Consider the following 22,001-nt stretch of genomic DNA (forward strand, 5'->3'; position numbering starts at 1 on the left):
GAGTGTGCACACATACGTGCACGGCGGTGGTGCGTGTGTTCTCCCGTGCCCATGCCTGTGTCCGCGGGGGCGGCGCACACGTATGTGCACGGCGGCGGTGCGGATGCCCGCCGTGCCCGCGTGCTCGGGGCCGTGCGTGGGCCGCCGCTGCCGCGGTGCGCAGCAGCCCCGCCGCGCTGAGCAGGCCGGGGCTTGCGGCGCAGGGGCAGGGCCGGTGCTCCTGCAGAGGCACATCCCGGCGGGGCTGCGCTGCGGGCCGGGGAGGGCTGCGGGCGGGGGCCGCAGGAGGAGCGACCTTGCACCGGCGGCGGCGGCGGCTCGGGGCGTGCAAGGTGTGTGCACGGGGGGGCACCCTCCTCCTTCCCGCACCGGCCGTGTGCGGGATGCTCGGCGGAGACCCGGCACCGGGAAGCGTCGAGGTTAGAGGGGGGTGCGAAACCTGCAGCGAGGGGGGAGGTTCCGCCCGGGAGAGGGGGTAGGTAGCCCTTTGGTGCCCACACTTTTCCCGGCTCCCCACCCCTCGCCTCCCGAAACGCTTGTTGCTGTGCGGGGAGACGGCACCGCGTTTGCCGGCAGCTGCGGGGGGTGGGGCGGCGGGGTGGACCGCAGGAGCCTCGTGGGGCCCGGCACGGCGCCCTGGGGTGCCCCTCGCTGTACCCCGGCCCGGGCACGGCAGTCCTGCAGCCGGCCAGGCGCTTTCGCCTAGGTAGGTGCACCCCCACGGCCCGCCCACTGCCCCCGGGCTGCAGGGATGCGTGGGGATATGGCTGCCCCCCCCACACTCCATCCCACCCCCTCCTCCCCCCACCCGCCCTCCGCAGCCATCTGCCCGGACCTGGCGACCCCACGGGTGCGGGTCCGGGGAACGCTCCCAGCCCTTCCCAGCTGCCGGAGCAAGAGGGATGGCAGGAGGCAGCTGCTCCTTTTCCTGGAGACCCCTCTTTCCCGATCCTCCCCGGTCACTGGGGTTATCGGTATCCCCAGCACCCTGGGGATGGGCACTGGAAGGGAAGGCTGGCACAGGCTGCAGCAAGGGAGGTACACCCCAATGCCAGAGCATGGGGTGGCTGCAGTCTCCCACAGCAGAGTGAGGGATAGTGTTGGGGTACCAAGCAGGGTGAGGGTGAGTAGGGACACTGAAAAAGGCAAGGAAGGCAAACTTTGCCTGCACAAGAAGCCACCCTGAGCAGCCTTCCTGGTGAAGAAAACGCCGTCTCCCCTGATTTCCAGGATTTCACCTCCCAGCTGGCTGAGCCATAGAGGGTAAGGTGTGCATCCCCTTTCAGGGCTCTTCCTCCACTCCTCCGTGTCCTTGCCCTCCCAGGGCTGTCACGGGAAGCGGTGACAACCTGAGACAAGCCTAGTGAGAAGATGGCTGAGAAACTGGTGCCTGGGGACCTGTTCCTGAGGAAGACCCGGGAATCGGTGTCATCCCTGGACTCAGACAAGCTGGCACCCATCTCGCCTGAGGCGGGTGGCGAGGAGTCGTCCGACAGCGAGGGCGAGCAGGAGGACAGTTCCCACAAGCTCATCCGGAAGGTGTCCACCTCTGGGCAGATGAGGAGCAAGGTCAGGGGCATGGGGGCCTGGGGCAAGGGGCTGGCTGGTGCGTGAGGGCCCTGCTGAGAACTCAATGGTGGGGATTGCCCACTCTGGGTGTAAGTCAGTGCCAGGTGCTTGCTGCTTGCAGACCCAACTGAGTCAGCACCTAAGAAAGTGCCAGGAGGGGTCTGGTACCCTGTGCCCTGTGGAAGGGCACATGGAAAAGCTGAGTACCTACAAGTGGCAGTCAGCATTTGTCCTGTGGGGCTATGGAACGTGGATTTTACCCCCCAGTCAGAATCAGGGTGTCTTTCATACCCAGACTGCCCCTCCCAATTGCTTTCATCCATGTTTCTATTCCCTGGGTTCCCCTCTCCTGCTCCTAGGGAAAGGGAGCTCTTCTCTGAAGGCTCTGCACCACGGCTGCTCTAGGGGTGAGATTTAGGGTCATCGTGGTGCTGTATGCTCTGAGGAGCTCCTGTTCTGCTGCAGGCACCATGCATGCAGGGCCTGGTGGGTGGTAAAATGGAGCTGGCATCTTTCCTGATGCCCCAGATTAATTTGGCTGTGCCAGATCCCCCATGGGCCCTGTTCCCACAGCCTTCCCTAGATCCAGTCTGCCACAGTGATTTGCTGGGTGGATGGGGACACCTTTAAGGTCAGATGTGACACTCTTCTGCCTCCCCAGTGCTGGCATGAGGGCAGCTTGTGTGTGCTTGCTCAGAGGAAGCTATTTTGATAGGACCTACAAAAATAGGGGGTGCAGTGCCTTCTGGCCAAATGGGACTGTGTGGGGTTGGTGTCCTCAGTGGAGATGGTGAAATGAACAGGCATCTCCTGCCTAAAGCATGGGGAGAAATAAACTGGGCTGAATGGCAAGGTGGGAAGCAGAAGAGGAGGAGACTTGGGGAGGTTTTGGGGAGGGGGGATGTGGGCACGATGTGGGGAGGATGCTCTGGGAGACATGCTGAGTGAGTGGCCCCTTTGCATCCACCTCCTGGCTGCAGGAAGAAAGTGGTGGTGTGGTGTGAGTCAAGGCAGTGCCTGCAGTGCATGCGGGGGCTGCTGTGCTGTGGAGGGGGGGACCCTTGCCTTGAGGCCATGCCAGAAATTCCCCTGCAGCTTTCTCCCAGCTCCAGCCACCCTTTGGTGGGAATTTGGTGTCCATGTCACCCTGGGGAGTTGGTACAGCTGAGAAAACACCGTAGGGGAACGCAGTTGCAGAGCAGGGGTGTGCCCCTGGGCTGTGATGTTGGGTGCTGTGGGCACTGAGAGAAACAGTGGGAATGGGGTGGTGTGCAGGATCTGGTGGCAGCTCAGGACGCCTTGGGGCTGGGACAAGCTCCTTTCCCACTGGCCCAGGCCTGGCTGTTGTGCCAAGTCTGGCACAGTGGCATGTGGAGGGCAAAGTGCATTTGCCCAGGGGTGTGGAAGTCGGGGAAGTTGCATGCTCCCAGCTCAGCACCATGGGGTTTTCCTACTTGGCAGGAGACATTTCTGGGGCAGTGCTTGGCGGGGGTGGGGTGGGGGCGCTTTTTCTGAGTGTTTCTGGCTGCTGTAGTTAGGAAAGAATGTACCTCAGTTTCCCCTTCTTTGGACTAGACTAGCACCTCCTCTGATCTGGTGTGCCAGGTGATTGGGGATGCTTAGTGCTGAGCAGCCTCCTGGAGGGGCAGCAGCAGCAACTGGAGTTTTGCCATGTGGCATTTGCTGTGCTAGAGGGGTTTGCTGTGCTGTGGAGCACGGGGGATATTGCAGGGAGTCGACAGTGCCAGGAAACTCGAGAGCCAAGGGCGAGTGGCTGCGCTATGCTCACGCCCTGCAGCAGCACAGGGACACAAGCGTGCCCTGAGCCCCCAGCCTGGGCATCAAAGCCCCTCCGTTCCATGAGCTAGTCTGGCCCCGAGGGCTGACAGGCTGTGTCTGGGGCAAGGCTGAGCTGCCTGCTTCCTGCCTGCGGTGCCTGCTGGCCGCGTCCTGCCCGCTGCCGGCAATTAGCCATGCAGGAGGCGATGCCGCGCAGTGTGCCGGGCAGGCAGGCAGTGTGATAAATGGGCAGGCAGAAAGGACACGGCTGGGTTAATGGCCCGCGGAGCTGGCACAGGAGGAGCGAGGCATGAGAGCTAGGCAAGGCTGGTGCTGGAGGGGGCTATGCGTTCATCGTCCCCACCTCCATTGAAGTGTTTTCAGTATCAGGGTTCAGGGTTTTCCCTGAGGATCCCTTTGCTTTGGTCTGGATGGGCAGGGCCGTGTTTGCCAGCGTGGTTCCTTGCCGGATGGACTCCTTCCTTCCCTCTGGAGATGAGGATTTCGGGATGTGATCATTGATGCCACCCAGGTCGGGCTGTCCCTGGCTCCCAGCCGTGCCGCGGCAAGCACGTGTGCTGCCTGTCCCTCTGGCTGCAGCCACAGCCACGGCAGGCACCTTTCTGAGCCACTGTGAAACCCCTGTGCACCCCATGTGGGGTTGGGAACCATTGCCTGAATCCCGGAGACTGGGGCATGTACATAATTAGCACAGAGCTAATGAGGGAGGGAGAGTCTTGTGCCAGGGCTGCAGCTCCCAAGAGATAACCAGGTTAGCAGCGGGGAGAGGGGCATGCTTGCTTTTTTTTTTGCCTACTTGTGGTGATCACAGTGCTAGAAGGGGGCTGTAGGAACTTATGTGAAGGGGTGGGGGGGGGTGTCCCCCACTGCCCACTCACACTGACTGGCAAGACTCTGTTCCCTGGTGATGGGAGTGAGCATCTTCTCCCATGCTAGGGGGCTGTCCAGCCCCACGGTGACAGGAATGGAGTCTGCTGAATCCTTCTGATTGCTGGTTCCCGTTCCCAGTGCCTCCTCCAGAATGCCTGTTCCCCCATCCCCTCCACAAACCTCCCCATCAATCACATCTCCCCACTCCACACCCCCGGCTTGACTTTCTCTGGCTGTAATTGCGGGGCGCCCTGCGTGGCTCTGCGCTGGCTTTGGCGTGGAGGCGGCGAGGCCATTGTGCTCGGGGACAATGACAGCTGCCAGGAGCGGGGACCCCTGCCGAGCTCAATGGGCCCAGGACGGATGGGGTCTTGCTGCCTCTCCCTCTCCCTCCGCCTCCTCACTTCAGGGGCTGCTGGTTGCCTGCGGCAAGTGGTGGGAGTGCAAGGGCAGAGTGGGAAGAGGATGCTGTCCAGTGCTGGTTCCCTTGGAGGGAAGGGGTGGTGGGGAAGGAGTGGGCACTGGCTCCAGGGCTCACCAAGATATATGGGGTGCTGGCAAACAGGATGGAGGGCACATCATGGGTGCGTGGGCTGGATGCTTGGCTCCTGGCACTGCCTCAGCACAGGCTTCCCCAGCAGCTGAGTGGAGGTGGGGAGCAATCTGGCAGCTCCACCTGGTTCGTCCCAGGCTGCAAGGAGCTGCAGCATGGCCTTGGGGTGCTTACACTGGAGCTGGGGTGCTGTAGGAATCAAGGGGAACATGGGAAGGTGCATACCTGGGATAAGAGCATTGTCCACAGGTGAGCACAGTAAGCAGGAGCATGGTTTGTCTGCTATATAGTAAGTGGGACCGTACTCCCACATTCCTGATGCTGGGTACATCACAGCTGCTTACTGGAATTGGGGGACCTGCTAGCATCCTCCTGGGAGGCTGGGGATGGTCGATGGGGTTATTGGTATCCCAAGGAACAAGTGCTCCTGGTCCTTGCTGGAGGCACTGGGCACCCCGCAGGCTCAGGGTGCAGCAGGGATGGGGTGAACTGTGCTTGTGGTTGTAGGGGTATTGAGGCAGGTGTGTGGGGCTTGGCAGGGCAGTGCTGCAGGGCTATCTGCTGAGAGCTGGATCCTGGCCAAAAGACAAGGAGAGCAAGGTAGGACCCCTGGGGCCAGGCCTGGAAACCTCCTTCCTGCAGTGGAAGGGTGGCATGTGACTCCTGGGCAGTGCATCCTCCTACCTTGACACTGGTGAGCGACTGGAGCATCTCTTATATGGAGAAAGCTGGAATTGTTCAGGGTAGGGAGGCTGGGGCTGTGGCACCCTCAGCGATGTTAATAAATATTTGAATGAGTGCAGTGAAAAGGGAACTGAAGAGCCCCTTCATTACTGTCCTCCAAAGGGGCATTTGGCAGAGATGAAAAATAGGAAATTGCATCAGAACACAAGAAAGCACTGCTGCTGCTGTGAGATTGGTCAAACACTGACACACTGCCCAGCGAGGCTGCGGAGTCTCCATCCATGGAGATACTCAGAACCTGTGGGTTGATTATCTCCATGATCATGGAAAGCTCCAGATGACTCCTGCTTGGGCTCCATCCCCAGAGCTCCCTGCCATCCCCAGTCACACCATGGCCAGCCAGCACCAAAGCCTATTTTAACTCCAGCTGTGCTACTCATTGATCCCAGCCTTGTGGCATGTGGCCTGCTGGGGGTTGGTGAGGGGACCATCTGGTCACTGGGTCACCCGCTGTGGAGGCAACATACCACAGGGCACGGTCACTCCTCCTGCAGCAGGGCAGGGGAGGCTGGGCTTGCTGTTGTTAATCAGGGCTCACCGAGGCGGCGCCTGGGGTGTAAAGATAGCCCCAGTGTCGCCAGCCGGATGTTTGTGAGGTTTTTTCTCAGATGTGCTGTCCCCTCCCCGCTCACATTTTCCATTATGCAAGTGCCACTCTCACCCGCCAGCGGTGGGGCAGGGTGGGAGAGCTGCAGCAGCACCCACCCTGGGCACAGGGGGCAGGGAGAGACCGGCACAGGGCAGGCTGGCATGGGATTCCTGCCAGCAGGATGCTCAGGAGCAGTGTGGCTGTGGATAGGGAGGCAGGAGCTCATCTAAAAAGCAGCCGAGGTCCATGACTGCTGGAGGATGAGGCATAGGAGGGATCACCCTTCTTCTGGGGCTCCTTCTCTCACTGCTCTCCTCCACGTTAATCCTCTGTCCCCTCTTGATGGCCTGACGTTTTGGCATGTCAGGACTGGTGCTGGAACCTCCTTTCGAGGGTCCCCTGCCAGCACTGGAAGGGGGATTCAAGGTCCTGCAACAGCAACAGGTTGCATCCTCAGGGAACAATGTATGCAGTTCAGTCTATGGAGAGGTAGCACCCTCTGGGCACCGAGCCCCCCGGCTGCCCTGTCCCGGAAGAGCTCTGCTGTACCACAAAGCCTGATAAGGTTTCCAACAGACTCCAGCCCACAGCCAGCCCAGCAGATGCCAGTGGCCCCACAGCTGAGCTGTTTGCAGGGCTGCTGGCTGTCCAGACCTGGCACCTGCCAGGTGGGAATGAGCCGTGAGCCATCCAGACCCTGGCACATACCAAGCAGGCTGTGGTGTTTGGAGGAGGGTGGCTGCCCAGGATGTGGTCGGTGCAATGCAGGTCAGTGTGCTGGGTGGCTTCAGTCCCTTCCCCTCCTCCCCCCGGTGAGACATCATGTCACCATGGGGCCAAGCAGATCCCATGAGGAGCAGTGTAGGGCTGCAAGCCAGGAGGGTAGCCAGTGTGGTGGCCACCAGTCATATGCACCAGCACCCCCAAATAACAGCATTCCTGTCTCTTCTCCTGCAGCTCCTTTGCTGTCCAAGCTGATTTCAGCAGGACAGCCCTCCTGCCCCAGCTGTAGTCAAACCTGGCTGTACCTCCCAGGGGTAGTGATGGCAGAGATGGGAGAGGAAGGGGTGGGTTCATAGCAGCATCCCAGGGCTGTGCCTTAGGGCTGAGGGAAGAGCTGGCATTTCAGGGGGCACCCTGGACTGGAAGAAGCCCTGCTGGGGTGTTGTCCTGGAGGGAGGTGAGCTCCCCAGGCTGCATTTGAAGACTTTTTGCCTGTGCCAGGCACACAGCTAACCTGTGGCATGATAGCCCCTGGGAACCAGCCCAGTCCTGGTGGAGAACGTGGCTAGTGCTTGGCCATCCTCCTGGGGCTACTTTTAGCTACATCCTCTCTGAGGCCCTGTGCCATGTGCCCTCCCTGAGCTGTGGCTGAGCCAGAGGTGGCTGTTTCTTTGCAGACCCTGATCAGTTTCACTCTCGCCTTTGCCTTCCCACCCTTTGGGACCTCCCTGGCCCAGTGCTGGGCACATCCCAGATGGTGCTGGGGCCCCTGGGCTGGAGAGGGCATGGAGGATCTCTGAGAGGGCAGGGAAGGGGTGGGGCAGAGCCCTGCAAAGGGGACCTAGCCTTTGGCTGGTGGCTAGGCAGGCCATGGTGCTGCCTTTCTTGTGAGGACAAAGCCAGCGGTGGCTTTCGCTGGGACTCCCTGAAGTTCTGGCCAGGGCTCACTAGCTTGAAAAGCTGCAGTTGTGGTGAGTAGAGGGGATAGGGCTTGTATCAGGGGGCAGGTGGCCAGTACGTAGCAGTCAGTGACTGTCAATGTCCCTGGAAGCTCTCTGGGAGGAAGGGGCAGCCCCTGCCCTGTGCTTCAGGTGCGCGGCTCCTGCTTCTGGCAGCTGCAGGGTACCTAACAGCCACTTGCTACTGGGGATTGTATTGTAGTAAACCTGGAGCCCTGGCTGGGGCTGCAGGGAGCCAGAGTGGCAGGGGTGATGCCATCCTGGCATGTCTTGCCCACTGGCCTTTGCCATCCCCACTTCCTTCCTGTTTGTGAAGGAGAAGTGATGGCCTTGCTCAATGCTGTCTCCTTCAGTGCAGCTTCCCCCTGTGTGGCTAGGTCTGCTGGTGGCCTTTGGCCATCAGGTACCTCCCAGGTCTCTTTCTGACTCTAGTGCCAGAAGCAGGGTTCCAAAACTGCTGAGGCACTGGGGATCTGCTCCTGGAACAGGGCAGCACTGGGTGTCCTGACTGAAATTCATGGACATAAAAATCAGGCTTGGGTGGGTGGCTCACTCCAGAAACAGCCCTTCAGCACCCCAGGCAGAGTGCTGGCAGTTGCAGCATCATCCCCAGAATGGCCAAGGCTGTGACAGGGCTGTTCAATGCCTTGTTGCTGCTGGCTACCAGGAGAAATTGCTGCATCAGCTACAGTGGTGCTGCTGGGGATGTTCCAGCTCCAGTCCCCTCACAGGAAGGGATGCCATGCCACTGGGCAGCTTTCCTGGCTGTATCATGTCACCCACCTGGAGCCAGGCAGAGCTGGGCACCCATGCCCATGCTGTGACAACTCCAGCCCACCATCATGAACCTGCCTCTTCTTCCTTCTTGTCATCATGTTCTCCTGCTCCACACCATGGGCTCCCCCATGCCAGTTACTGCCTTAGCATACCATGACTGCAGCAAACTCAGAGCTTGAGCTTACATTCACCACATCCAAACATGTAGTGGAAGTGGTGCTTGTGGTTGGACCCCCTCGACCACAGCAGGACCCTGTCCCGTCCTATCCTCATGTGGGGCAGGGTCTGCTAGGGTGCATGGTTTGTGTCTGGATTCAGGGGGGTCACAGCTGGAGCCCTGCAAATGGCAGCACTCGCCTTGCCAGCTGTGTTGCATCCTGCGCTCAGGACAGCTCTGGGCTCACTGTGTCCTCTGTGTGCTCTCACAGCTGAGAGGTCAGGCAAGGGATATGGTGGGTCCCTGGATGCTGGCATTGTGGATGCCACAGCTATTTGAATCTGCACCAACACTTGCAGGCCCCCATCTGCAGACAGACCCTGCACCGGTTTCAGCAGGGAAAAGTGTTGACAGGGAGCCATAAAAGCTTAAAACATCCCTCTCTGAACCTGAGACCGTGAGATGAAGGAGAGCTGTGGGCATCCAGATGCGTGCCCTGGGGAGGGGCCCTTGGGGGTGGGTTAGACACTTGTGGGAGATGAGGCTCAGGGAGCACCTCGGGAGGGCTTTTAGCTTCTTTGTCACCCTGCAGGCTCCTGCTACTCCTGGTACTCTGGCCGTCTTGTTTGGAGTGGGGCAGTAGGTTTAATGCGCAGGCCAGAGGACAATGTGCTGCAGGCTGGCGGGTGTCTGGGTGCTGTAGCTCTCTCTCGATGCCCTCAGTGTCGAGCGCTAACGTGCTGTCAGCTGCGCCTGGCCGCGGCGTGCCGGGATCTGATAGAGCGCCGCGGCGGCTAATTGCGGAGGAGCAGCTGAATGGGGCTGCCGGCGGTGTTTAAAGAAGATACAATCAAAGATTAGGCAGTGCTAGAGCATCTCTGCCACCCCGCTCAGCACAGGCTTGTAGCCGCGTTGCAAACACTAATTAATTGAGCCTTGTAAACACCGCTGCGAGGAGGGTAAATATTGGCAGGTGCTGTGGATCGGGGAGAGCAGAGGACAGGCGGACAGGCTGCAGGGATGGGCTGCCAAGGGATGCTCTGCCTGCTACTGGCTGCCCTCGGCCCCAGGTTGTCCCTGTTGGGGGCTGTGGAGGACAGCATGGCTGGCTGCGTCCTGGCCATCTGCTTTCCAAGCCAGCAAAGAGGATGGGGCTGCAGTGCCTGAGTAATGCCATCTCCAGGATTCAGCCCTTCAAGGGAGCTCCTCTGGCTTCAGCTCTTCCCTTGGTTGCCTGGGAGGTGCAGCAGGTTGAGGGTCTCCAGGACACTGCTCTGGGGGTGGGAAGGGAGAGATGGCACCTGTGGCTCGTCCAGCAGCACCTTTCCAAGTTGTATAGTACCTGATGCCTAGGGTATGCTGGGAGATGGACATGATTTACTCTGCCACATCCAACACAGTGTGAACCCCAGAGTGTCTCCTCTGCTACTTAACTCCTGGGGTCCCAGAAAGTAGTGTCACTGAAGGCACGGGGGGTGTCTTTGGGGGTCCTGTGGGTTGTAGGAGCTCATGAACCTGTGGTCTCTGCAGAAAAGTGTGAAGGAGGGGCTGCTGCTGAAGCAGACAAGCTCCTTCCAGAGGTGGAAGAGGCGATACTTCAAGCTGCGGGGCAGGACGCTCTATTACGCCAAGGATGCCAAGGTAGGCTGGGGAGCTTCCAGCACACTCAGCCAGGGGATCTTGAGCCTGCAAACCTGGCAGGAGCCCAAATTCCCTGCCTGATGGGCTGGGGCTCCCATTTCTGCCCTGCAGTCCCTGATCTTTGATGAGGTGGACCTTTCTGATGCCAGCGTGGCTGAGACCAGCACTAAGAACATCAACAACAGTTTCACGGTGAGGGAAGTGCCAGGCTACCCTTCATGCCCCTGCCCCTCAGCGAGGAGGCACTGCAGACCCCCAATCTTCCCACAAAGCCATGGCCTCCTGCTCCTGGAGGTGGCATCAATGGCAGTGTGCTGGGGTTTGGTGGGGGCTGTTATCATGGGGACTGGCTGGCTGCAGGGTGGCCTTGCAAGGGGACACAGAGGTGGTGGCTGTTGCAGGTGATCACACCATTCCGGAAGCTCATCCTATGTGCAGAGAACCGGAAGGAGATGGAGGACTGGATCAGTGCCCTGAAATCTGTCCAGAAGTGGGAGATCCATGAGGTGACTCGGGTGGGAGGCTGTGGAGGTGCTCATCTGTGAGTGGGTATTCCGCAGCCTTTGGCCGATGGACAGGAGCTGCTGCCCTTGGCACAACCCTGTGGGGAGGACAGGAGCTGGGAGTGGGGCTGGAGGTTCCCAGAGGGGCTAAGAGGGAGGGAGAGCCAGCTGGGGGTCCTGAGAGACTCACAGGGCAGGACTGTGCCCCCCATCAGGCCACCCAGTTCAACATGGAGCACTTCTCGGGCATGCACAACTGGTACGCCTGCTCCCACGCCCGCCCCACTTTCTGCAATGTGTGCCGGGAAGCCCTCCCAGGGGTCACCTCCCATGGCCTCTCCTGTGAAGGTCAGTGCTGGGGTCCTGCTGGGTGGTGGGCTAGGGCTGGGAAGAGGGTGGGATACCCTCTCTGAGGCTGGCCTGGAGCAGGACGGGTGCAATGTGATGCCCCCGGCTGCTGTCACTAGCTGCAGAGGGGTTGGGGACCAGGGCTGTGCATGCTGTGGAAACTGTCCCCACACCTCACCTGCTCCCTCATCTGCAGTGTGCAAATTCAAGGCTCACAAGCGCTGTGCTGTGAGAGCCACCAACAACTGCAAATGGACAACCCTGGCCTCCATTGGCACTGAAATCATCGAGGATGAGGATGGGGTAAGCAGAGTAGTCCCCATGGGGGACCCTGGTAGGACAGAGTGACCAGCAGAACCGGCCTGGCTGTGCTCAAATCAGGAACAGGGGGGGACCCTGTCACCTAGCTGTCCCCTGCACTGTGTGGCCTCTGGACTTGGCCCTGCAGGGACATGGTCTGGGGACACATCCTCTGACACATCTGATCATGGCATCAGGATCTCTTATAAATAGTGCCACAAGTGGAGCCACTCCAAAATGTTTGCTGAGGACATCCCTGCCCTGCCCAACATGCTCATGGCTGCAAGGGGCCAGGCACTCAAGGGCAAGAGGGCAGGGGAGGGGTCCTGGGGATCCCTTGCCTTGCTGTGGGGCATCATCTGTTACCAACCTCTTCCACTATGCCTGAGGAAGGGGGTGGCAGGGGTGGCAGGGGTGGTATGCCATTGGTGACTGCCCCTCTCTGCAGGTGACCATGCCCCATCAGTGGCTAGAGGGGAACCTGCCCGTCAGCGCCCGCTGCGCCGTCTGCGACCGCGCCTGTGGCAGTGTCCGGAGGCTGCAGGATTGGCGATGTCTCTGGTGCAAGGCCATTGTAAGGATGATGGGTAGATTCAGATTGGATGTTTGGAAGAAATTCTTCCCCATGAGGGTGGTGAGACACTGGAACAGGTTGCCCAGGGAGGTGGTTGAAGCCTTATCACTGGAGCTTTTTATGGCCAGGCTGGATGTGGCTCTGAGCAACCTGCTGTAGTGTGAGGTGTCCCTGCTCATGGCAGGGGGGTTGGAACTAGAAGATCTTTGAGGCCTTTCCAGCCCTAACCATTCTATGATTCTATGTGCCTGTCCCTGTCCCCCTGACACAGCACAGACCGTGCCCCTGCCGGCTGCATGGTGGGGAGCCTGGCTGGGCTGTCACTGTCTCTCTGGTGCAGTGTTTTGCTAATGCACGTCCTGTGTCCCCAGGTTCACAGTGCCTGCAAGGAGCTATTCGGCAAGAGGTGTCCCCTGGGCCAGTACAAAGTGTCCATCATCCCACCAACTGCCTTGAACAGCATCGATTCAGATGGTGAGTCCCAGAGGGGACAGGGCTGGGCTGTGGGTGGGGAGGGACAAGCTGCCTGGGACAGGGCTTTGAGCTTCTCTGCAGGCTTTGGCTTGTGGCGGTGTGCCCACTTTTCTGTGAGGTACTGGGAACACCACCATGAATAGGTTCCAGAGTCAGTGCCCCTCTCTGCCACACCCTCAGCTGAAGGCTCTTTGTTGCCCTGTGCTCTGCCCCAGGGCTGCAACAGTCCTGTGCTTTGGGGTGGCACTGCTTCCCCAGGTGTGACTTCAGCTGCTCTTGCCGGGCTGCCTCTTGTGGTAACCCTAGTCATGGCTCCTCTCTGCTGGTGGCTCAGTGGAACCAGCCTTGAGGCCCTGACACCCCGGTGGTTCAGGGCAGGATGAGGCCCTTGCTTGGATTATTTCTCAGTGTCTGAACTGCAGCCGTTTTTTCATAGGGCAGAGCACAGCTTGCCCTGGCACAGGTAGCTGCAGGGTGCTGCTGAGAGAAGCAATGCCTTCCCCCATCTCCCTTGCCCTCTCTGGAGGGGCCCAGCTGGCCTTTGCTGAGCAAAATCTGTTCTTCTCCACCGGATATTTCTTTCCTCCTTCTTTAATGATTTTCACTGCTCGGCTCAGCCGGTGGCTCATCTGCTCCTCGTTACTCATCAGGATGCTGTCAGGGCAACCATCACGCAGCTTCAGAGCCACGACAGCTTGTGATGTCCCTGCCCCTGTACCTCTCATGGTGGCCTGGTCAGTCAAGGCCGGCATGGCTGTGGGGTCAGCAGCTGTGGCTGCTGCTGAGCCCAGCAGGGCTCTGCTGCTGCAGGGAGCAACTCGACAAGGCCTCCAGCCCCTCCTCTGGCTGAGCTGTACCCCCCTAGTGTGTAGGTACCACTGGCAGCAGGCTCAGCTCCTCACTGGCAGCCCACGCTCTGACTCAGCAGCCCCCGGTGCTTTCCTTTGCAGATCTGCTCCACTTGCTGGGCTGGCAGCCGAGATCCAGTGATGCCTTAGCTGGGTGGTGGTGGGGGCCAGGATGCTGCTCCCTCTACCCTGTACGGGGCAGGCACCAGAGCTCCCAGTTGCGGCCTCCGGGTGTGGTGGCCATGGGGGTTGTGGCAGCAGCAGCAAAGGGTGGTGCTTTCCCTGCCGCAGCATCAGCAGGTCTGCCAAGGGAAGGAGCCAGCAGGCACTGGCCCATGGCCGGGGGAGCAGGATGGCCAGGATGTGCCTGAGGCAGATGCAGGCTGCAGGCCAGCGATCGATCCTCTCCTGCCTCGGGCATATTTCATTCCTGTCCCGTTTCTTTAAAGGCGTGGTGCTGACTGCTGAGCCTCCCGAGGCTTCTGCGTCATTTGCACCCACCCCTGGCAGAAACAGGTGGCAGAGCTGGGGGTGACAGCTGGGACTGGTCATACCAACTTTGAGTGCCACTCCCAGAAGCACCCCCAGATGGGAGTGTGCCCTAGTCCTGTGTGGTTTTCCAGCATCAGTCCCAGCTGCACTCACTGTTGGCTCAGTTATGAGCTGACCCTCCTGGGCACCCAGTGATGGAGCTGCCACCTAACCTGGATCAACCCCACCTAGTGCTAGCCTTCCCCATCCCTATCCCCACCCCACCTCATTCTCTTTCACATCCTCACTGTCATCTCTTACACTTCCTCCCACGCCTCACCATCCCCTGGGCACCCTGATTACTGTCCCTGCTGCCTGGCTTTAGCACCCTGTGGGTCTGCACAAAGTGTCCATAAAACCTCTGCTCTCCTAAAGTATCTCCACCAGTGTCATGGGGTGGAAGCCAGGGCTGGGTACCTCACTTGCTGGGGCTTGCTGCAGGTTTCTGGAAGGCCACCTGCCCCTCGACCTGCTCCAGCCCTCTCCTGGCCTTTGTCAACTCCAAGAGCGGGGACAACCAGGGCGTCAAGTTTCTGCGCAAGTTCAAGCAGTTCCTCAACCCGGCCCAAGTCTTTGACCTCATGAATGGGGGCCCACACCTAGGGTGAGCACTGGCCTGGGTGCCGCAGGGTGGCTTCAGCAGCGTCCTGGCAGGTGCCTGGCACAACCCCCAGCCCCTCTCTCCTGTTCCCCCACCCAGGCTGCGCCTTTTCCAGAAGTTCTCCACCTTCCGGATCCTGGTGTGCGGTGGGGACGGCAGCGTGGGCTGGGTGCTGTCCGAGATTGATGCCCTTGGCCTCCACAAGCAAGTGAGCAGGAGTGCCTGACATCCCTGGCAGAGGCTGGCACTGTGCCCAGTGGAGCTGGGGGCTCCACTGTGTGCCCTGGCATGCTGCACGTGGCAGGAACAGCAGCACTGGGGGTGTTGTGGTTGCCCTCATGAGCTGCTCTGAGCCCCCCACCCCATCCCTCTCCCACAGTGCCAGCTGGGTGTCCTGCCCCTGGGGACTGGCAATGACCTGGCACGGGTGCTGGGCTGGGGCAGCCTGTGTGATGATGACACTCAGCTGCTGCAGATCCTGGAGAAGCTGGAAAGGGCCACCACCAAGATGCTGGACCGGTAAGCATGGTGTGGGGCACATGCCTCTCATCTTCCCTCCAATCATCTCTCACCTCTCAGGCAGCCTGTCCTCATCCCTTGCCCCTGTGTCCCCATGCCTGAGCGCCAGGAGGTGGCAGGCAGCCATGGTGTCTGCTTGGCAGGTGGAGTGTGCTGACCTATGAGGTCCCCAAGCAGTCCCCTCCAGCCCTGAAGGAGGAGGAGAATGGGGACTCCAACATCCAGGTGGGCACTGCTGAGCATTGAGAGGGAGGGTGGGGGTCAGATTCCCATTCATCTCATCAGCTGGTTCAGGGCCATGCAGAATGGGATTGCACAGGGAAAGGTTGTGCTGGGGCCCTGGGGATTGTGGCTGTACCAAGGCTGGCAGCCAGTTGCATGTAGTGAAGTGAGTCTGGCAGGTCTCAGCTGGGCACCTGCACCTGGGAGCAGGCAGCATGGTGAGGTGGAGGAGCTACCAGCAGACTATTTTTGAATCCTAGTGTGCTCCTGCTGAACCTCTTGCCTCAGTTTCCTGCTGTGGCTGAGCATCCTCTCTACCCAGTGACATGGGCCCAGCTGCCCTTGGGGCTATGGGAGCAGGCTGAGGAGAGCAGCTCATCCTCGTTCCAGGACTGGCCAGGCAAAGCTTCATCCTGGAATGAGGTGCCCAGTAGGGCGCCATGGCTGCATCTGTCTTTCTGTGTCTTCCTCCAGGCCCAGATCTCACACTATGCTGACTCTGTTGCCTTCCACTTGGCCAAGATCCTGGAGTCAGACAAGCACTCAGTGGTGATCTCCTCTGCAAAGTAAGGAGGAGGCTGGTGACAGGGGTCCCAGAGCTCCCCTCTGGGCTGGGGACATGTCTGCCAGGCCAGGTTGTCCTCTGTCTGGCCACCAGTGGCTGCCAGCTGTGCTGGTGCCTGACAGATAACCCCAGCACTGTCCCTCTGGTGCATGGGCACATTATCCTGGCAGCCCCCTGGGCTGTCTTCTCTGCCCAGCTGTCTGTGCCATGCCCCTCTTCACACAGCTGCTGCTTCCCTCGGCAGGTTCCTCTGCGGCACCGTCAATGACTTTGTGGCTGAAGTTGGCCGGGCTTACAAGAGGGCAACGGAAAACAAGCAGGAGGCTGAGCTGATGGCACGGAAAGTGGGTTGGAGGGGACCTGGAGAGCTGGGGTGTGCTGGGTGGCACAGCCCCTGTTCAGTGGAGGGGCTGGCAGGGTCTGCTCTGGTGGTCTGTGTTCTTGCGCTAGCATGTGTTGCATGCATGGTACTCAGGCATGCAGGATGCTCTAGCAAACATGGGGTACCCAGGCACTCAGGGTCTCTAGTCAATCGTGGAGTGCCCAGGCAAACACAGAGTGCCCAGGGAACCACCCAGCACTGGTGAGGGGTCAGCAGCTTATGCCAGGGTGCTGAGTGCAGCGGGCATCCCACAGTGTGCCATGCTGAACGAGAAGCTGGACTCGCTGGTGCGAGAGCTGAATGAGGAGGCTCAGGCCATCGTGGGCCCTGAGGGAATGGCACAGGCTACCCCTGATGACACCAAGGACCCAGAGAAAGGTGGCAGCTTCAACCCCAGCCCAGTGCCTCGTATCTTCAAATCCAAGGAGCAGCTCATGCTGCGGGCAAATAGCCTGAAGAAAGCCCTGCGGCAAATCATCGAGCAGGCAGAGAAAGGTGAGAGAGTGGCAGGGGCTGGCAGCTCACATGGTACTGCAGTAGCCTGGCACAGGCTAGCACTGGACCCATGCCTTGGTTTCCCTCTCTGAATCCTTGGGGTGGCAGCGGTGAGGTTGCCAGTGTGGGGCAGAGGTGCCATCCTTGGCCCTGCCTGGCACAAGACCACAGTGCTGACCCAGGGAGGGGGCACAGGGCCATGGAGCTGCCAAAGACTACCATGTTCCTCTTTACATCCAGCTGTGGATGAGCAGAACAAGCAAACCCAAGCATACCGAGGCAGTGTGGGGCCCAGCAGGAAGGACAGCACGGAGGAGCTCAACAAGGAGGAGGAGAAGCTCAGTAAGAAGCCAGTGTGACACATGGCTGGCCGCAGGGTGAGTCATGGGATGGACTCAGGGCAAGAGCCAGTTCAGCAGCTGCCTCCTCTCCCTCCCCGGCCAGGCTCCCGGCAGGAGACAGCGACCTCTGCATCCTCCCCCATCATCCTGGACCGGCCCGACACCTTTGGCAGCTTGCAGTTCCCTGAAGATCCCAGTGCTCTGTGAGTCTGAGCTCCTGCCCACCCCAGGAACCCTGTCCCACCTTTGCTGTCCATCTTGGAGCAGGAGCAGGGCTGGGACCATGCTGCTGCCTCTTGGCAATGGCTGCTGGGGCATCCTTTACCCAGCAGTGTGGCACCTCATGCTGGGAGCTTAGAGCCCCACCCCCCTACCAGGTGCAGGCAGGCCCTGCATGGGACTGAGGGGGCTCCACCCATCCCTGTTGGTTTTAGCCAGCCTGTCCAGAGCTAACCCCTCTGTGAGCTCACACTGCAGCTCTGGCAGGTTTTATATCCCATCTGCTGGTGCCAGCCAAGCCCTTGCCCACGTGCAGCTGCCTCCCACCCCATCCACCCTGTCTGCTGCTTTCAGCCACTTCTCAGAGAAATGTGTCATGAATAACTACTTTGGCATCGGCCTGGATGCAAAGATCTCCTTGGAGTTCAACAACAAAAGGGATGAGCACCCCAAGAAATGCAGGTTGGCTGAAACCATCCCCCCCCACACCTTCCCCTGGGGAAACCACATATACCCTGGGATCACTGATGCCCACAGTGGGAGGGTCTGCTAGCATGCTAGGAGCCATGGGATCAGCTTGGGGCTGACATGCCAGGGTGGGAACCTTTTGCTGCAGTAGGTTTTCCACTTGTGCCTAGTGCCAAGGTGCTGGGTGGATAGCAGATTGCAAACACCCCTGGGAAGGGGGTGAGCTTCTGCTGCCCCCAAGGTGTGTGAACAGGTATGGGAGAGCATGGTAGGATTCACCTGTTCCACACCTGGCCAGGGAAGCTGTGCCAGCACAGAAGGGTGGGTGTCTGCATGCCATATGCTGCAGCCTGCATGTCCCAGGAGACAGTGGGCAGATCCCTGTCCCAGAGACAGGTGCAGGGCTAGTGGTTGTGGTTGGCTGGTTCAGCTCAGTGCCCCAGGGAGGGGACAGAGCCTGCAGTGGGCAGCCTGCAGCCCCTCTCACCTGTTCTGCTTCCCCTTGCAGCAGCCGCACCAAGAACATGATGTGGTACGGGGTGCTGGGCACCAAGGAGCTCCTGCAGCGCACATACAAAAACCTGGAGCAGCGAGTGCAGCTGGAGGTACAGGGCCAGGGGCAACAGGGACTTGGGGTAGGGGGGCAGCCATGTAGCAGCCCCTCAGGCTCAGCCCTCTCTTGCAGTGTGACGGGGTGCCCATCTCGCTGCCCAGCCTGCAGGGCATTGCTGTCCTCAACATCCCCAGCTATGCTGGGGGCATCAACTTCTGGGGAGGCACCAAAGAGGATAATGTGAGTGCCAGAGTCTGAGGAGGGGGGCACAAAGTCCTTCCTGCAGGCCCAGGGAATGTGGGAGCCCTCAGGCAGGGGCCTGGAGCATCCCTGCTTTGGGCACAGACAAAGGAAAATGCTGAGCCCCAGAAACTAGTCCCATTTGGACATCTCACTTGTACTGATCCTGTACAGAACTTTGGTGCTCCATCCTTCGATGACAAGAAGCTGGAGGTAGTGGCTGTGTTTGGCAGCATCCAGATGGCTGTGTCACGAGTCATCAACCTCCAGCACCATCGCATCGCACAGGTACGGGCAAGAGACCTTCTGGGACCCTGACTGGTGCCAGAAAGCTTTTGGGGCAGCAGCAGAGCCTGAGGCAGCGTAGCTCAACTGAACTCCTAGCTGGCACTGGAGGCTTTTCAGCCCCAGCGTGGCAGCAGAAGCCAGGGGCACAGCATCAGCCATCATGCCAAACCCAGGCTGTCCACCCCACAGTGCCGTGTGGTGAAGATCACCATCCGGGGGGACGAGGGCGTCCCTGTGCAGGTGGATGGAGAAGCCTGGATCCAGCCGCCTGGCGTCATCAAGATCCAGCACAAGAACCGAGCCCAGATGCTGACGAGGGACCGGGTGAGCTCAGGCTGGTGCAGCCTCCGCAGCAGGGCTGTGCTAGGGCACTGGGAGGTGTGACAGGCTGAGGGGGACCATCTTTGTCCCCCCACAGGCGTTTGAAAGCACCCTCAAGTCCTGGGAGGACAAACAGAAGGGCGAGAGCTACCGAGCAGCTGCCCGGCCACGGCTCAGCTCGCAGCAGTCCATGGAGTACCTGACAGAGGAGGAGAGCAACCTGCTGCAGCAGGTCTCACGGGTTGCTGAGACCCTCATTGCCAGGTCAGGCTGCAGAAGAGGCATGGGGAGGGCAGGGGAAGCTTTGCTGTAGCTGCCCAGAGCTATAGGGATAGCCTAGGGGAGCCCCAGTAGCTTCAGCCCCTCTTGCCACAGGATCCATGAAGCAGCCAAGGCTCACAAAGCTGTGGAGCAGGAACTGGCACATGCTGTCAACACCAGCTCCCTGGCACTGAGTGAAGCCCTCTCCAACAAAGCTGCTGGCACATCAGAGGTGAGCTAGGGCTGGGGCACAAGGCAAACTTCATCCAACCACCCCAGGGCCCCGCTGCTCAAGGAATTACCCCTCTGTGCCTCCAGTTTCTCAGCAGGAATGCAGCTGTGGAGGTAGTGCTGAGCATCAAGGAGCTGTATACTGAGACCAGGGCATTCCTGGAAGGGAAGGCGGTAAGTGGAGGGCCAGAGAGCACCCTGAGCCCTGCAATGGAGGGACCTATGTCCTCAGCTGGCACCTCTAGGGGTGGCAGCATGGCTGGGGATGGTCCCTGTCCTGCACAGCTGGACTCGCCTCAGGAGGAGGAGGCACTGCATGGCCCTCTGAGTGTGCTGGGCCAGGAGCTGCAGAGGCTGCTGGACATCCACTGGCTGGGGCCCATTGCCCACCTGGCTGAGGAGGTGGGTGCTCCCCCAGGTCCCTGAGCATAGTCCACTGGGTGGCCCCAGGTGGGACTGTAGAACCCTTCTCAGCCTGGCTTCTCACAGGAAAGTGCTGGCAGTGCCAAGGGCAGCTTCAAGCTTCGCCTCAACATCCCCAAGCCCAAGAAGGACAAAGACAAGTTCCAAAAGCAGAAGAGCAACAGCACACTCCCAGGTAAAGCGAACAGTGTGCCAGGGAGAGAGGGAGGCAGGCACAGAGCACACTGGTGGAGTTCCCCACATGCTGACCTTTCCATTGGCCTCCTGTAATGGGCACACTGTAGCAGGACCCTCTCAGGGGTGAAGGGAGCATGTCTTGGCTGCCTGGAGATGTCACTTTGTCACCAACAGCCCCTTAGAGCTTAATTTTTCTGCTAACGGACACAGGGAGTCCCTCAGCCCTGTAACTCCACTACCACCACTGCCAGGGGGAGAAGGGGGCTATGGTACAGCTCAGCCCTTTGGGTAAGTCCCTGCCCCAGGGCTGGGTGTCTTGGTGAGGGGGAGAAGCTCAGATGTTTCATAAGCAAGCCAAGGAGAGGGGAGAAAATAAATCTCTCCCACCTGAGCTTTCTGCATCCTCTGGCCCTGCCAGAGCTGGTGGTGTGGGGGGATGCTGGCTGCAGCCTGCTGCCTCCACTGCCCTTGGCTGCCTGCCCTGCTGTGTCCTGCTGCATCCCTGGGGACCCTGCCCACCCACCTCTGTGATTTTCCTCCCTGCTAGCGGACAAGTGGGGCTCCGAGGAGGTGGCAGCTTGGCTGGAAGCGCTTGGTTTAGGGGAATACAAAGAGATTTTTGTGCGGCATGACATCCAGGGCTCTGAGTTGATCCTGCTGGAGAGGAGAGACCTGAAGGTACAACCCCCACCTCGTGCACCCTGAGAGCCCCACCAGCCCTGGGGTGCACAGTGTCCTTCATTCCTCCTCTCTCCCCACCCCTTGTGGAGGGGGAAGAGGTGCAGACCCTGCACCTGGCCCCACGGGGCTGAGCTTGCACTGCTTGCAGACAGGGGCTGGAAGGGAGGGGGTTGGCTCTGGGCTCCCAGCTTGCCAAGGCTCCATACACCTGCCCAAAGCAGGATCAACAGCACCATGCCCTCTCCTGCATCCAGGCACAGGAACTTGTTTGCACGAGAGCCAGGGGCCTCCTAGCAAGGACCATGCTCTGACAGGGAGAGCATGGAAGGCTGGGCCTTGCTGTCTCATCCTCTGCCTTGCAGCTGCCCTGCCACTGACAGCTAGCCCCCCAACCAGTATGACAGCTCCCCTCTCTCCTTCCTGCAGGACCTGGGGATCACCAAAGTGGGCCACATGAAGAGAATCCTCCAAGCCATTAAGGAACTCAGCAACCCACCATAGACCAGCAGCAGGGCAGCACTCAGACTCTGTGCTGGGTCCTGCCCCTAGGGACCAGGGGTCAGGCAGAAGAGCTCCAGGTCCTCACTGCACCCCATCTGTCTGGATCCCCCTTGCTTTGCCTTGCTTTGTCTGTTTGCCCCCCAGTATCCCTGGAGCCACTGCTTCTCCCCAAGCCTGTGAGGCTGGAAACACTAAATCAGAGGTCTAGCCTCGAGGCAATGTGGCATGATGCCCCCAGTCCAGCCCCTGGCATGGTCATCACTACAAGAGCCTGGGCTGCCATGTGTGTGCCCAAGCTGGGGGGCAAATCAAAAATTGCCCCTTCCCCTCATGGGTATTTAAGCTATGTAAATATTTGGAGAAAAGATACTCATTGCTGCTGCTTGTGTAGTGTCATTGCCTGGAAATGAGGGGTGCAGGGAGGGTACTGGGGACCTTGCCCCCTCAGCTTCGTGCCCTCAATCCTTCCTGTTACCCATCATGCAACAACTCCTGCCCCTCCCCAAAACCTCTGCCCCAATCCAGCAAAAGGAACCGCAGCCAGGGGCTGAGC

At 59.9% G+C, this 22,001-nt stretch overlaps 1 protein-coding gene across 5 annotated transcripts; it reads left to right on the forward strand.

Annotated features, from left to right (window-relative positions):
• Positions 1-256: 256 nt before the first annotated feature.
• DGKK (diacylglycerol kinase kappa) lies at positions 257-21,817 on the forward strand. 5 transcript variants are annotated; one of them, XM_068151857.1, is made up of 30 exons: positions 257-332; positions 1,287-1,569; positions 10,272-10,382; positions 10,494-10,574; positions 10,784-10,888; positions 11,101-11,233; positions 11,430-11,536; positions 11,982-12,107; positions 12,479-12,581; positions 14,402-14,564; positions 14,661-14,769; positions 14,941-15,080; positions 15,224-15,305; positions 15,777-15,868; positions 16,112-16,211; positions 16,504-16,744; positions 16,985-17,086; positions 17,189-17,288; positions 17,659-17,766; positions 18,281-18,377; positions 18,458-18,565; positions 18,740-18,853; positions 19,043-19,177; positions 19,272-19,438; positions 19,550-19,667; positions 19,754-19,840; positions 19,952-20,068; positions 20,141-20,264; positions 20,814-20,944; positions 21,374-21,817. In XM_068151857.1, exons 2-30 carry the CDS (start codon positions 1,372-1,374, stop codon positions 21,446-21,448), a joined length of 3,474 nt encoding a protein of 1,157 aa, XP_068007958.1. In that variant the 5' UTR covers positions 257-332; positions 1,287-1,371; the 3' UTR covers positions 21,449-21,817. The 5 variants fall into 5 exon arrangements, with proteins under 5 accessions (XP_068007958.1, XP_068007959.1, XP_068007956.1 ...); XM_068151858.1 differs by having other exon boundaries at positions 20,156-20,264; XM_068151855.1 differs by having other exon boundaries at positions 19,754-20,068; positions 20,156-20,264.
• Positions 21,818-22,001: the final 184 nt, after the last annotated feature.

Source organism: Melanerpes formicivorus, unplaced genomic scaffold (assembly GCF_026170545.1).
Source record: "Melanerpes formicivorus ecotype bairdi unplaced genomic scaffold, bMelFor1.0.p_v2 SCAF_22, whole genome shotgun sequence".
Classification (NCBI taxonomy): Eukaryota; Metazoa; Chordata; class Aves; order Piciformes; family Picidae; genus Melanerpes; species Melanerpes formicivorus.